The sequence below is a fragment of the Cygnus atratus genome, chromosome 1 (genome assembly GCF_013377495.2).
Source record: "Cygnus atratus isolate AKBS03 ecotype Queensland, Australia chromosome 1, CAtr_DNAZoo_HiC_assembly, whole genome shotgun sequence".
NCBI classification, from domain to species: Eukaryota; Metazoa; Chordata; class Aves; order Anseriformes; family Anatidae; genus Cygnus; species Cygnus atratus.
The window spans coordinates 164,650,498-164,665,147 of record NC_066362.1 but is presented as its reverse complement, the minus strand read 5'-3'; the positions used below and the strand labels follow the sequence as shown (position 1 = coordinate 164,665,147).

The window sequence follows — 14,650 nt, the reverse complement described above, 5'->3', positions numbered from 1 at the left end:
AAAAAAAAATAAAAAAAAAATCTAATCAAACCTATCTTGCAACAGAACTGAATGCTCAGTATTGTTTCCTGGCATGTTCTGACAAATTTGTGTTATTATATCTTCAGTCAGTGTTCTAATATGAACAAGAGGCTGTTCATGGTTGTAAATACAAAAGCATTTTAACATAGAATCTATTTTCAGTTATGGAAAATGTATATTGGAAGTAGTGTTGATTTCAGTGGAATCTGTGGGGAGGGAAGCCTTTAAAAAGAAGGACAGAACCAAAAGGGAATTTGGTCTAGCAAATACTTAAAATATGCTGACATATGTTCTCATATTGTTATACATCTCGTATAAATAACATCAAACTTATTTCTATAAATAGAATTATTTAAAAATACTGGGAGTTACAGCATTATTATATTGCAAATGGGGAAAAAATGTAGTTATAGCAACCCTTTTTTTTTTTTTTTTTTAAGTGTTGTGAAAATACCTAGTACATAAGCTATTGGGTTTGTTTGTTGTTTAAATGAGAATAATATTTCAGTTACGCTCTCCCAACCAGTGGGTTTGGTCTGTCATGGAGTCCCTGATGACAGTTGTCAAACACCACAGATGTCTGGGTAAATCCAGTAAGTGTAGTTGAAATTGTTCTTCTCCCCTTGAAAAACGGAAGTACTGTACCAGCACTAAAAAGTTGAAAAGTTGCAACTCAGCCTTATAGCCTTATTTTTTCAAATAAAAGATAATTCATCACTTGGATTGGATATTTTTACTGCAGAAGGATGTACCTAATGATGCCTGTTGAAGCAGTCAACAGTAGAGAAGAAACTAGGGAATAGCTAGCTGCATATTATAGTTCGTGTGATACTTCTATCAAAAAGAAAGTAGCATTTTTGTAAATAGAGGTAAAAAAATGAAGCTATTGAATTGTTTCTTCTAGCAAAAAAATGAAGCTTTTCTATTTTAATTTTATAAATGCATTGATCAATCCTGCTTTCTGTTTCCACAGATGGACGCAAGCCATTTCCAATAAACCATGGGGAAACTAGTGATGATTCTTTCCTAGAGGTAGTAATAGAAAATATTCTTAAATGGTATCATACAAAATTCAATCTTGCTGTAATTATGGCTGGATGAGCGAGCGGGTTTGAGAGACAAAATTGTGTTTATTCAGTTTTAAAGTAAGTATTTCAGAATGCTCATGTTGTGATGGGTGTTGAGAGAATATAATGTGAAAATGGGGAATGTCAGAAGGGCTGACTGTAACAGATCAGACTGACTTTTTTCTCTGCTGGGATTTTCATATGCCAGTGCTTTTTTGAAATTGTACGTGAAATGAAATGATTAAATTGAAAATTTCTCATTTTCTTTCATTCGGTTTAGTTAGTTTGATAGGTACCAAGTTAGACAGAAGTTGATCTGCTTTCCAACACTTACAATTTCTGCCCTTTCTTCCTTGCTAATAATCATTCTTGTCTGGATTCACGGTTTCTTTTGGATGCATCTTTGTGTTGGGAGCTCCTTAGCTGAGAAGTGAATCTGAAAGGAATACACTTAACTGGCGGGATAAACTGCCATCCCCAAAGAAGGATAATAAGTTGAAGCTGAGAGAAGGCAATGTGTACGTATGGTATCCAGACCGGATTAGCTTTACAAAAGAAAGAAACCAGAGAAACTGAAAAACAAACAAACAAAACCTTCTATGGTTTAGTAGTGTTGACTAATCTCTGTAAAGTGTGCATACAATTTGTGCTTGTTTGGGCAGGGGAAGAAGTTGGATAAAGCATTTTCTTTTTATTTTAATGTCTTTTTTTTTTCTGATAACATGTGGTCTCCATATTGCACCCCAAAGCCAGTTAAAGGAATTATAAATAATCTTTCACTTACCCCACACATCTTATGTTCATCTTGAGACAAAGGAAAAAAATCAGAGTAGAGCAATACTAGTAAAGGCAAGCTTCGGAGATGTGTTTGGAAAGCCAGACAAGTAACACATCTGTTGCACAAACTAATATTCAGTCACAAAAAATCACTGTTGTTCTGGTTCTGCACAAAACCTTTGGTCTCTTATGCTGCCCATATGACTGCCGTAAATAATCCTGAATAGTGGTAACTCAGATCAGAAATATAGACTTGTTAGACTATTTAGTAATCCTGTTTGGAAAAGTCCATTTATTCATATTTCAGTTGCTTTTTCTGAATAAGTATGATTTATAATTGTGGTGGTCTTGTTTGTTTGTTTTTCCCTAGGATGCAATAGAGGTTTGCAAGAAATTCATGGAACGTGACCCAGAAGAATTAAGATTTAATGCAATCGCACTGTCTGCAGCTTAAAACTTTTCCAGTTGGGCTAATCTACTGCAATGTATTGTAACAATAAAACTGTTGCCATATGTTAATAGTACAAATTTTGATACTTCCCTAACATCTTGATTAATTGTAGTAATCGTGGAATAAACTTTGCATTTGTCCTTGCTATATCTTAGTGTTTGTTCCTGAAGCAACTTCGTGTATGTATATACACGCATGCATTTTGTGCAAGACTAGTGTGTGGTGGGATTTTCTCCTTCCACCCCCTTAAAAGTTTTGGGAATTACTACCTGTGATACTTCATTGTAATAACGATGAGCTAGCTCAAAGCAGGACTGTCATTCATATCATTTGCTTATAACATTTTGAGTGGAGTTGGTGATAATGGGCAAAAACTTGAAATACAAGGTTATCTGCATCTTTTAATGAAATGATACAAGAATATTATAAGAACTTTTGCAGGTGACTCAAGACAATTTTCACTGAATTATTTATAAATAAATATATGGAAGAAAAAAAGCCAGAAGAATGACTGTTTCTTCTTACTAATATTTTGCATTTCTTATCTTTACATTTTGAATAAAAACTAATTTTGTTTTTCAAGCCTAATAATGTTAATAAATTATCAAAAAGATGTAGTTAAACCAGTGTATGCTATTTGTATATGTGGAAAAACAAGATTTTTTTTTCACCCCAAAAAAGCCACAACAGTAACTAATGGTAGTTCAACTGCTAGGACTGCAGAGGGAACACCCAGGTGAATACAGCCATATGAAGCATCTCAGCTAACTGAAATAAATGATAGAAAACATACTGACTGTTTCAATTAAGTTTTTTATAAGGAGAACACAAATAGTCTATAGATTTTAAGATAGCCATGATGGTCATACACTTGTTTTTTCCTATAGGAATATCTTATAAATTTGTCAGGTGGCGCTACTGAATGCTATTTGATATCCTTTCCCTGTGCCATCTCTCCCATGCCACCCACGGGATCTTAAGGTACTGATGATCAGTTTTTCCACTTGAATTAGTAGCAACTTTTTTTCTTTGGCTGAGCAATCTTGTGCTTTAGGATTCTCATGAAGGTGGGTTTTGTGTAATGTGCATGTTTTTGACATTTCAGAAAAGCATTTATTTATTGCTTTGAAGTGAAATGTTTCAGGTTTGCTTCTAATTAAGACTGCTGCCAAAGGAAATTGAACCCTCAGTGTCCCAGAGGGTGCTTTAATTCTTTATTAATTGTCATTGCAGGAAAAAGGAATGGGATTATGCCAGAAGTAATCTGGTAGAATTTTCCTTCTTTATTGAAAACAAAGAGGCCTGTGAGTCTGCTTTATCACTTAAGAGCATCTTTTGCACTCTAAAGTAGAAGTCAGAGTGTTTGTCTACAAATGTCAGCTGGAGAATCCACTAACAACAAGAGTCTGTTTTCTATAAGTCAGCTGGCCGGAAAAGTGAGAAGGAAGAACAATACTAATGAGCTTCCATTTGGAGTATTGTTTTCACCCCAACAAAATGCAGTGTCATTAAGACTTGTATTTATGTTGCTAGGGACATTACTGAAGCCCTGAAACTTGTTTTTAAATAACAGTCAAAGGGGCTTAACTCAAAGTTAAGCAGAAAAACTGCATTATTTTCCTACTAATACCTAATCTAATAAAGATTGTCACAAGATAATTGGGATAGAGCATATTTTATGTTAAATGTCACTCAGAGGATTGCAGTTAAGCAACTAAGCTATAGTTAATATAGATAAGGCACTTTCAGAGTGGGGAAAGAAGAGGAAGTGCAGTTGAAAGATACATCAGTTATCTTCGAAAACATTTACACCATATGCTCTTCAATGTTCAGATGTTGGTATTTTTAAGTAATAAATAGGGATGTGCAATTACTGCAAAATAACTTCATAACTGGAATTTTAATTGAGTATTAGGACTGATTAAGTGAACTTCTGACAAAGGAAATGTCAAATAACAGGTTTAGAGTAGTAGAATTGAGGTGGGATTTTTCATGGGCACACTGGAAAAATAAATCTCAAATATCAAGGAAGAGCTTATAAATAAGAACTCTGGGTATATTAGCAGTACAGATTTGCTCTTTTTTTTTCTCTATGTAATCTTCAAATCAGTTGTCCTGCAGAATAAGCTTCCCTTCTATTTTGCTTTAATTTCAGTGTTAATTTGGGGTTTATTAATATGTAAGACGGTACTTTCTCATGAACATTCCTTTTGGAAGGGTTCTTAAAAGTGTGTTGACAAGGGAAGAACAGTGCACCGAGGCAGGAGGTGTTGTGACCTGCAAGATGTTGGAGTATCTCTGGCACTGGAAGAACCTGGATAGGTTGGATACCAGGAGTGAGGTGCCAACACGGAGCTGTCATGTGTCGTCCAGCCAGCTTCTCACCAAGGGCACAAAAGCACCGCAGAGCCACTTGTTTTTGGTTCTGCGCTGCCCGTGCAGGCGTTGCCTCATCTGTACAACCTCTGCTCATTAGCTAAGGCTCCGTGGGAAAATGCTGCTCTGTTTCCAGACTTGTGCAGCCCTGCCAGAGCCTCGCCACCTTCACGTATAGCACGGTTTGGCTGCAGGCGTTCAGCGCTAGTGACTGCCAGGAAATCCCTCTTGGGCTGTGGCAGCCCAGGCTGGCCACGCACATCACCGTATGGAAATGGTACGTGTAGGAGTGAAGGGATGATGCACACTCAGCGCTTCTGTAATTTTACCTGAGTGGAGCTGGGCTGCTATTAAGCACTCGGGATTGTTCAAGCTCTTTTAAGTATATTGGTGTGTGGTTTCCCATGATACCGCAAGCATTCTGTTGAGAAACTAAGAATGCAAGAACCAGAGCAATGCGTTTTTCCCTTCAGTCATGGCTGCATCATCAAGTTTTTAAACTACGTGAGAAGGAAAAAAACTTTTCTGTCATTGAAATGCAAGATACAGAAGAAAAACAAACAAACAAAGAAAGCAAGCCCACATCCCACATTTAAATGGAGTTTCCTTGAGAGGGGATGAAATGTGCCTTGATGGAAAATATTATTGTACCAAATACTTGTAGAACACTCTACGAAAAGGAAGTGACAAACTGTTGCTTCACTTATCCCTAGGAGCACAGACACGGCAAGGCTTTGTTTTTGCCGAGTAGAGTGATATTATGTTTGCTACTTTCGACACCAATAATTAGCAATCGTGCCTGGTATATGTAATTTTTTTCTGATCTAAGAGTCTGGTGGCTTGTTAGCTCAAAGGTGTATTAAACTACTTCAGCTGTTTGTGCGTACAGAGAAAATTTATATGTGACAATTTAAAATTCACTTTGAGAAAAAAATGGTGCATTTGGAGCTTTTGTTTCTCAGTGAGTAACTGCTGCTTGAAAGCTGCTGTGGTCTTTGCAGCTTACTAAAAGGAGGCCCTTGTCAAATTTACTTGAGATTTTTGATCTAAGATGTCAAACAATCATAGGAAAAATTATTTCATTAGTCATTAAGTGCAATAAAACAACCAGAAATAATTGAAACTTTTTAAAGTGTGACCTTTTCAAACATGTTCCATGGAATTTATTCTCAAATTAAATTGCTGATAGTATTGATAGTTGGTTTCTTCTATTGAAGGGTGAGCATCTTATTTTTATGTAAAGTAAAAAGGCTTGGAAACACTGCATGAGTTCTCCAGAAAGAAATTAGCAATGACAACTAATGAAAACTGACGTCAGCCTACAGCAGCGCATACTTGCTTTGACTTTTTTTTTTTTTTTAATCTTTGCAGTCATGAGCGCTAACGAGTGAGAGTGGGAGGGTTGGTTTCTGATGCTCGGGCTTCCCACTCGAGAGAAACACAGATTCTTGGCTTGCATTCAGTCTTGTGACTGGCTGATCTGGCTTCAGGCAGGAAAGAGGAGTAGCAAAAGTCTTCAAAATTATAACTTTCATTATAATTTCACTCATCGCTGCCTTTTTATCAGAGATGTCTTAAATCATACCACTGAGAGGAGCTAACGACATCATTTCTGTCTGCTGTGGAACTTATTTCAGCCACTATCATTTCATGCCTTTGTGTACCACTAAATCCACATCTCTGTGTACGGCAGACACTGATGGCTAACAGCTTCTTGGTTGGTATGTTGAGATGATCTCTTAAAGTCTTCACTCCCATCCTAAAAAGGTCTACAAAGCAGAAATGAGATGCACTGCAGAAACGTAAGAAAAACGCTATTAGAAATTCAAGTAGAAAAAGTTCACCTTCAGTAGAAAGTGACAATGATATTAGGTACCCCTGAACATGCCGGCAAAGGGCTTTTTGTCCTGATCCTCCTTCAGCTGCTCTGCTGGGTGGCTAATGCCCTCCCATATGCTGTTCAGTCAGCACACCAGCTCTGCCACAACTCCGGGGCTAGGGCAGCCTGGAAGAAACTTCAGCAATGTGTGGTGCCACCCCAGCTGGCCTGCGGCTACCACGGGCCCAGGGAGGAGAAAGGGCTCCCTGGGGAGGAGAAAAGGTTCATCGAGGAAGGTCTCACCAAGCAAGGCCTCCCCAAGGAAGGCATCTAAGGAAGACCTCCCCATGGAAGGTGTTCAGCTCCAGGCCTGAACGCGGGTCGATGCCAGGTGTCGAGAAGTCCCAAAGCCGTTGGGGATATGGGGGCCAGGGAAAGCAGCAGTGGCTGCCACGGAGCTACTGGTGGCACTGGTTCCCCATAGGGAAGGTGGCAGGAGCAGGCCTGGGTCTCTCGCAAGGTGAAAGGGGTAGCAGGACAAGGTGGTGGCGGCCCTGAAGGGGCGGTGGGGCGGACAAGGTGTCGTCCCTGAAGGGGCAGCCGGGGAACAAGGTGTCGCCCCCGAAGGCTGGCGGTCCCCAGCCGTGCCCGGCAGGCGGCGGGGGCCGCGGTGCGGTTTCTCACTGAGCGGCTTCCTCGGATTCCTGCGGTCGCCGAGGGCCAGGGGGAGGAGGAAGAGGAGGAGGGAGAAAAGGAGGGAGGAGACGGGGACGGGAGCGTTAAAAGGAGGCAGCTGAATGACAGCGGCCGCTGCCGGCCGAGGACCGAGCACTGCCCGGCTATGGAGAGCCGAGAGGACGCCGAGTGCGAGGCGGCGTTCGCCGAGGCGCGGAGGTGGCTGGAGGTGAGGCGCTGAAACCCCCTTGGGGTCCCCCTGCTCCGCTCCCGGGGGGGCGGGGTCCCTGTGGGGTGCCCCGGGAGTCCCGCTCCCCAACTTCGTTTCTTTGTGGGCTGCTGTGGCTGCTGGTTTTTTAGGGGTCGTTCTGTGCTTTCGGTACCCTCGGCTCCCCCCTCCCCACGGCTCGATTAAAGGCTGGCACGGCTCCGCTCCTGTAATTAGGGCTCGCAATTTCCTACCGTCTCCTAAATTACTTCTTTAGCGCTCTTACTCCGAGACGGTTTGAATTAAAGGCGCTCTTCTTCCTGTCTGTGAAGAGTGTAGGAAATAGTAACCTGAAATTAAAGTCATTTACTTCTCTCCTCTTTTCTTTCTTTCTTTTTTTTTCTTTTAAACATTAGTGTCTGACTGTACATAGCTTGTCTTAAATATCTTTATTTCTGCAGTCACCACACTCAATACAGTAATGCACGGGAAAAGGTTGGAAACAGGCACCTGAGTGCTCGCTGTGAGTCAAGTCGTGGTGGGAGCGGGTAAGCTAGGACAGCAGTGGGGATGCTGCTTGAAGAGGTGTTAGACCCTGTCCATCCTTTTGGGACAGGCTGTGCTTCTAAAGGTGAACTTGAGCAATCCCTCTGTGTGTGTTTGAATGTCTAAATAACTTCATCTTATTTCTGCGTACCCTTCCACCCATCTGCCTGAGATGAAACCTCGGTGGTCACAAACACGATTGTAGTAACTTTCAAAACAGTAAATATTCAAAGGAGGGGGTATGGTACTTTTTACCCTCTTCTTTACAAGCTTGTGGAGATCTGAGTTCATGCTTCTTTTTTTCCTCTGTAAAACAATGACATCTAGTGCTTAAATCCTACTGAGGGAAGGCAGAGAGTTTTGAACTGACAGCACTGTAGGTAAGGGTATCACAAATGATTTTCTCAAGTGTAGTTGCTATCTATGAATTTGGGTAATTAAAGCAGCCCTGATATCCCCAGGTGTCAATTTTAAGAGATATCCATGAGTTTAGGCTGTTAAAGCACTTTTCTCTTGTATATATATTTCTTACTTTTTTTTTCTTTTAAATTGGCAAAGCTTGTTTTAGAGAGTTTCATGAAGATGATGTTATACCATCTTTGAAAACTTTAAGAGTTTGGGGATTTTTCTCTTTCTGTATGATGTTGTCTGGCTCTACCATGCAACAAAAGCATCTCCCTGCCTGCCAGTAGCACGTGGGAGCAATAGCAAAGCTGTGTAAGTGTGAGGTCGATGCTATTTGTTCTATAGTGGAAATGTTCAGATTCCTCTGTCCCCCCTTCTAGGTTATCTGGTTATACATCTTGGAAAGAAAGTGAAAGCTTTTCTCGTTTTGAAGTAATGTTTTAAACTCATGCCTTGAATAAACTTTTATTTTAAACAAAGTAACTTAAAAACCTGAAGGTGTTGATAAACAGGATGTTAAAAGTTTTGTAGTGTTGAAGGAAAATGTAAATATTTATTTTCAAATAAAATGAGGTCCTCTTTTCAGAGGGTCTGTTGTGTTGCTCTACTCTTTAAATCTAGATAAACTAAATACACAAGGCCAACCATTTATGTTGTATAAGAGAAGACATTTTTAGAGTAATGAGACATCCCAAGGTTTTGTGAACCTTGGTGCAAAGCAGTGGTATGCATGTGAGTGAGAGTGAAACTTGTAACAATACCTACTCCTAATGATTAAGCCATTGGTTCCGAGGGTGAGGCAGATTCCCAAATATTTATGAACTTCAAGTTCTTACCATTTGGTAAGTTCTTTTTTTTTTTTTGTGCCAGTTTCCTCTAAAGTTAGAGGAAGATGAAAGCATACAACCACTAGCTAATAGGTATTTAAAATAGCGAGCAAAAATTTCTTTGTGAACCATTGACATTTCCCTTTGATAATGAAATCAACGTTAGCCTATTGCTGTATTTCAATAAAGAGCTTTTTAGATTTTGAGATTTAAAAAAAAAAAAAAAAAAAAAAAAAAAAAAAAAAAAAAAAAAACAGAAAATTTGAGCTCAAAGACTGTGTGTGTGTTTTTTTTTTTTTTGTTTTGTTTTTTTATTCCTTCCAGGAATGGGTAGCTGTATTTGTCAGGTCTCAGGGAGTGGGAGAGGAAACAAAACAAAGCTGGGGGGGGGGGGGGGGGGGTGAAGAACACCCCAAAAGTTTTTCCCCATCTGTTCATGAAGCTTTTGTTAAGAGAAACCAACTTGTGCCCTGCTCGGGTCCATGTTCTGTCTGCTCCCAGCTGAAACCTCCATGCTATTAAAATAAAACTGATTAAAAGCAATAACAATAAAAATTGCATTTGATGTCTGGTATTTGTTAAGGAGAGACTTTGTGGTTTGGTTTTGTTTGTTTTTTTTAGTTCAAGTTCATGTTCAGGCATATTTTATGATGATGTAGACAAGGCAGGTCTGTAGCCTTTACAATGCAAAGTCCCCCAGTCTCTTGTAAAAGAGGTTTTGTGTGCTGTGGAGAACTGGCGGGGGTGGGGGTGGGGGGGGGGGATGTTGTTGCTCATCTTGATATCCCAAACTCTAATTGGGGATGATTAGTCCCTCTTGGAAAATTGAATGTCTAGCACACAGGCTCATTTTGGAGAAAGAGTAGTGATTTTCTTGCAAAACACCAAATCTTCTCGGGTGCCCTGTGCTGATGGCTTGTCCAGAGCCCAGCACTGCTCAGTGGTGTTGGGTTTGTGCATCTGGGGCTTTTGGAGTATTCTGAGCTGTGTGTAGCAACTGCTGCTGCTCAAAATCACATCCATCTCGGCCTTTATTTAGCACCTTAACTGGGCATATGGTGTGTGCTGAGACAGGAATAAAATACTGAAATAACACAGCTTAGAAATAGCTTCTCTAAGGTAGAGCAGTGTTTGCCAGAGCTAGAAATAGCTGGGCTTTTACAACGATTTTACTACATTCTGTTCCATATTATAGCTTCAGAAAGCCAGAGCTATTCCTCAAAACCCAGCATTCCTACCCGGCTATTAACTATCCCGAATTGCCCGGTCTGTGTTTCCTGCACTCTTGTTTCAGGAGGTGGGAGGGCAGTCCTACCCCTTCCTCTCCGCAGTCCACCACCAAGTCCATGTGTGTAAAGAAAGGTGAAATGTGGGCCCTCTACCCACAGACACCCTGGATTGTTTCAGAGTTCAAGAGGGGCTGTTCTCTTGTAAAACCTCTCAGCTTTACGTTTGTGTTTTCTGTCTCTTAAATGAACCCTAATCTTCAGGTAAATGCCTATGGTTTGAAATTGTTTGCTAAAGCAACTTGAAACCTGACCCACGAAGTCTGTAAATCTTTAGTTAGAGTGCCCTGAGGCAAATAATGCTTGATTTCTATTTTTTTTCTTCCCCTCACCTCAGAGTAGTCAAATGTACACCATGTACAAATCCTGGCTGGGGGAGAGTGGGAAGTGAGCGTGTGCCTGAATGAATTGTTGGAGTGAAGCAGCGGAGCTCCAGGAAAAGAAAAGCAAACGGAGTAACTCTGACGAATCACCCAAGTGAAAACTAGGTGTTGGGCCAAGTCACTTTTAGTATTGCAAACTGCTACAGGGCCTCTCGCCATCTGACCCTCTTCCCCCAGTGACTGATCTGGCGTTATTGAAGTCAGATGTTCTGAAAGCTGCTCACTTCGCTTGATGCTGTCATCAGGAACACCAGCCTTGGAGTGCCAAGGAAGATCCCATAGTCCTGGGCTGTTTCTCACGCAGGGATGTTGCAGTGCAACAGGAGGAGGCCTTTCCATCGCCAGCACTGCCCAGTGTTGATGGAGGGAGGTATTGCACGGGTGGGATTTCTAAAGAGAAGGCTTTTATCATTTTCACTAGGCAGCATTAGAGGAACGGACCCCAGCCTATCTGGAGGGCAACTGAAGACAGCTCTGCAGCTCCAGTCTTGCCATGGCCATTAAACAGGCAGCAGAATAGTCTGATTTATCTGAATGCTGCTGTGTGTGCTAACAGCTTCATTCATTATTCCACTACAGTAGGCTTTTCAGAGTTGAAAGCTATCTCCCTTTGTGATTTGGAAGCATCTCTTACACTTTGGTTGTTGGCAAAATTAAATTTTTTTTTGACTTCTCTTCTGGGAAAGAGAATTGCATGCACATGCACCTCTGCCTGCAAAAGTTGAAAAGCAGACTTGAGGAGTTGCTTGGTAGAAAGAATCAGCTTCAGGACAAAACTTGAGAGCCAGTACTGCTTACTGAAATCTTTTGGTTTGGACAAGCAGTAAAGCAATCAAATCCAATGAATGGTCTCTGACATGTGGTCACCAAATGTTTCTATTTGCTGAAACCATCCAGACTCCGCATTTCTACTGTATATTTTTATGGCTTCTGCAAATGTAGCAAGAGGTCTAGCAGCAATTTTTCCTGTATTTGCATAAAGATCTTACCTCAGTGATTATTTGGTTTTGTTTTTCCCCCAAGCATGAATCTAATGCATACAGTCTGGTATGGCAGATGGGAGGAATAACTGTAGAGAGAGAAGCTGGCCCAGACTCATCTTACTGTTCAAATCCCATTCTCGTAGAGGCATTTATTTCAGTGGCACTAATCATTATGAAAAGCTTTTTTCTTGTTTCTGAATGAGGTATTTTCAGATGGTGTTCAGAGAGCCAGTCACTGTACTCAGTGGTGTCAGAGTGAAAAATGTTTGCAAGAAAAGGCAAATTCTATATGTTGTGTTGCCTAACCTGTGTCTAATACTGGCTAATTCTGTCAAGTCATAAAACCTGGGTGGGCTGGTTTCTGGAGAACGTGTTACAGCAATACCACCAAAGTTCTGGCTCACTTCTGCATAAGGGATGTATTTAAGCCCCCATTAGGTAGGTGCATCAATATTTCATTATTGTGTGTACGTTCTTGGCAGTGAACTCTTGCATGGAGTAAATCTAAGTGTATCCAATTAATATGTAGACATGGGTTGTTACAGAAGCATACCTGTTAGTAAATATTGTAGGAATTTAAATCCTGGAAATAGTGTTCTCATTGGCTGCAGGCTCTAAAAGCACTTTGCTATGCCTGTTTTATGATATTTTGTCAATGATGATCTCAAGGGAGAGAGTGACAGTAGTATTGTTTTAGCTGGGTGGACACTGCTCACTCTGTTACCTTATCCATGGGACGAGGAGCTTCCCAGAGCTTGGGAAAGATATCTATGGTATTCACAGAGGTATGTCTGAGAGAAAAGCAGGACTGATTTATTTGCTGGAGGAAAAAAATCTATATCCAAGGTCCTACAAGGTGGGTTTTATATATTGTCAAGTTAACTCTATATTTGCATTTCTCTGAGATGCTTGAGGTCGGTCTTCACACCAGTGTGTGATGGGCATGCGTAGCTTTTAGCTGAGCTCCCAGTGTGGCTGCTTTCTTTGTGGACAGCTGCCTCTTTCTAGTTTTCAGTGTTTAAATATTTTGCATGAAATCAGCATCTGCAGGCACTTTAAGGGGAATAATTAACTTGTGGAATTTAGAGACATAAAAGTCTTGTAGATTTGGGAACTGTAGTGCTGTTTAAGGGCATCTACTGAAAACATTGACTGAACTTTTTTCTTTTGTATTATGTGGTTACCAACTAGAGTCAGTTGTGGAGTCACTGTTGTTCTTTTCCTCTTGTCTTTTTTGTTTTGCTCTGTTTTTGAACTGTGACCTGATCCTTCCTTGAGTTTTTGTGAGGTCATGTGTGTTTACCTCCTGTAGTCTGGGGGAGGAGGTGAGATGATGATTCCTGTATTCAGGAATATTTTTTTCCTACATTAGTGGGCTTGCTTTTAGCACCTTTTCTTTGTCAAACACTTTTTTTTTTTTCTGGTCCAAATTCTTTACGTTTTTAAAGAGCACTTCGGTATATTACATTAGGCTGTGATCTTGCTGAGCTTTGGAAAACACTTGGGTTTTATGGTGTTTTAAGAAATAGATACATTCCAGCTGTTCCTTGTACCTACCACTCCCTGTCTTTAAAGTTCCTTTCACTCTTGGAGGAGGGATTTTTTTTTATAATTAGGAACAACAACAAAATACTTTTTTTTTTTTTGAGACTGACATAAATGATAAAGTTATGAAATGGACTTTCCATCTTCATCAGTTTAATAAGTCTGCATGTGTTCTCAGACTCAGTGTGCTACAAGTGCTTCTGGTAATTTACGGTGTGCTTGACACACCTTACATATTATTGTGAATTACCTTGGAAGGAGTGTCTTGTTTTTGCTGTTCTTCACATAGCTGAATGCTGTCAATCCAGCAGAAAAATCTAACTTTAAAGGAATGCAGTGGATAAGCTATTTTAAAATAGGTTCTTTGGTTCCTTATGCTGTAAGCAGTTGTAAATCTAGCTCTTTATGAGTAGTACAATATTTTTTTCATATGAAAAGCAAGGTGTATGGATATGACTTACAGTATGCTAGCTTCCAGTTGAATGTTTAGTAGTAAAACCTTCATTTGTGTTACACTGAGAAAAGAAACTTGATTTCAACAGTGTTTTGCATTTGTGGTACAAAACATCTGGGATTATCTTAGACTGGCCTGAGGTTTATAGACTTGCCTTATGGTTTTCCAGTGCAGGGTGTGTTGGCAGGTCTTTTTTTTTTTTTTTTTCCATCAGTTAATGTAAGAATCAGATTCAGCTCTGAATCGCTATTTTTAGAAAATAAACGCAATATACTAGCTTTGGGAAAGAGTTATTAGTATGTTAGCCACAAAAAAATTCAAAATCGCAGTCCTATAATGTCTCTAAAGGAATATCTGGCTTGAGATCAGTTCAATTAACATAGAGAAAATGTGAAGTGTTGGGCCAGCCTGTCTTCCAAGAGTAAGTTCCACAATGATGTGGTTTTGTGTTATCGCAATGAGATGTTGGTGAAACTCCAGCCCTTGGCATGTGCTTCTCCTGCCTCCTCTTGTGGTGGCAGTGGGGTTTCTGAGCCTCCAGTGATTTGGTTCAGTGGGTCCTTCTGATGATGGAGACCTGTCCTGCTCTGTAGCATTTGTTTGTGTTCAACTGTTTAAGGTACTGTGCTTATTTTACCTGATCAGCTTTATCAGTCTGCACATAAGGATGCACAGAAGCAATCTGTGAAAGGTATCTGCTTGATGCTACACAGAAGCTGTATTTAGGGTGTTGCTGACCCCTGGAGCTTTGAATTGTGGCTTAGGGTAGTTGCATGTGTAAAATAGAAGAGAATAATTTAAAAAGGAAAAAAAAAATAAAGTAATAA

General features: G+C 40.3%; 2 protein-coding genes across 10 annotated transcripts in view; both read left to right on the top strand.

Moving 5' to 3' along the window:
• The window catches only part of UCHL3 (ubiquitin C-terminal hydrolase L3), a 29,731-nt gene extending 27,268 nt beyond the window's left edge, over positions 1–2,463 (top strand). Inside the window, exons 6-7 of the mRNA XM_035561292.2 lie at positions 995–1,053; positions 2,236–2,463. Of these exons, the coding sequence (XP_035417185.2) occupies positions 995–1,053; positions 2,236–2,319 (143 nt within the window). The 3' untranslated portion in view covers positions 2,320–2,463. The remainder of the gene's footprint in view (positions 1–994; positions 1,054–2,235) is intronic.
• A 4,794-nt stretch (positions 2,464–7,257) lies between these two features.
• Positions 7,258–14,650, top strand: part of LMO7 (LIM domain 7) — a 130,646-nt gene continuing 123,253 nt past the window's right edge. For 8 of the 9 annotated variants that reach the window (XM_035561219.2, XM_035561218.2, XM_035561217.2 and 5 more), the window contains exon 1: positions 7,259–7,415. In XM_035561219.2, the coding sequence (XP_035417112.1) occupies positions 7,353–7,415 (63 nt within the window). In that variant the 5' untranslated portion in view covers positions 7,259–7,352. Of the gene's footprint in view, positions 7,416–14,650 lie in introns of all 9 variants that reach the window. The other variant, XM_050708858.1, reaches the window with a different exon arrangement.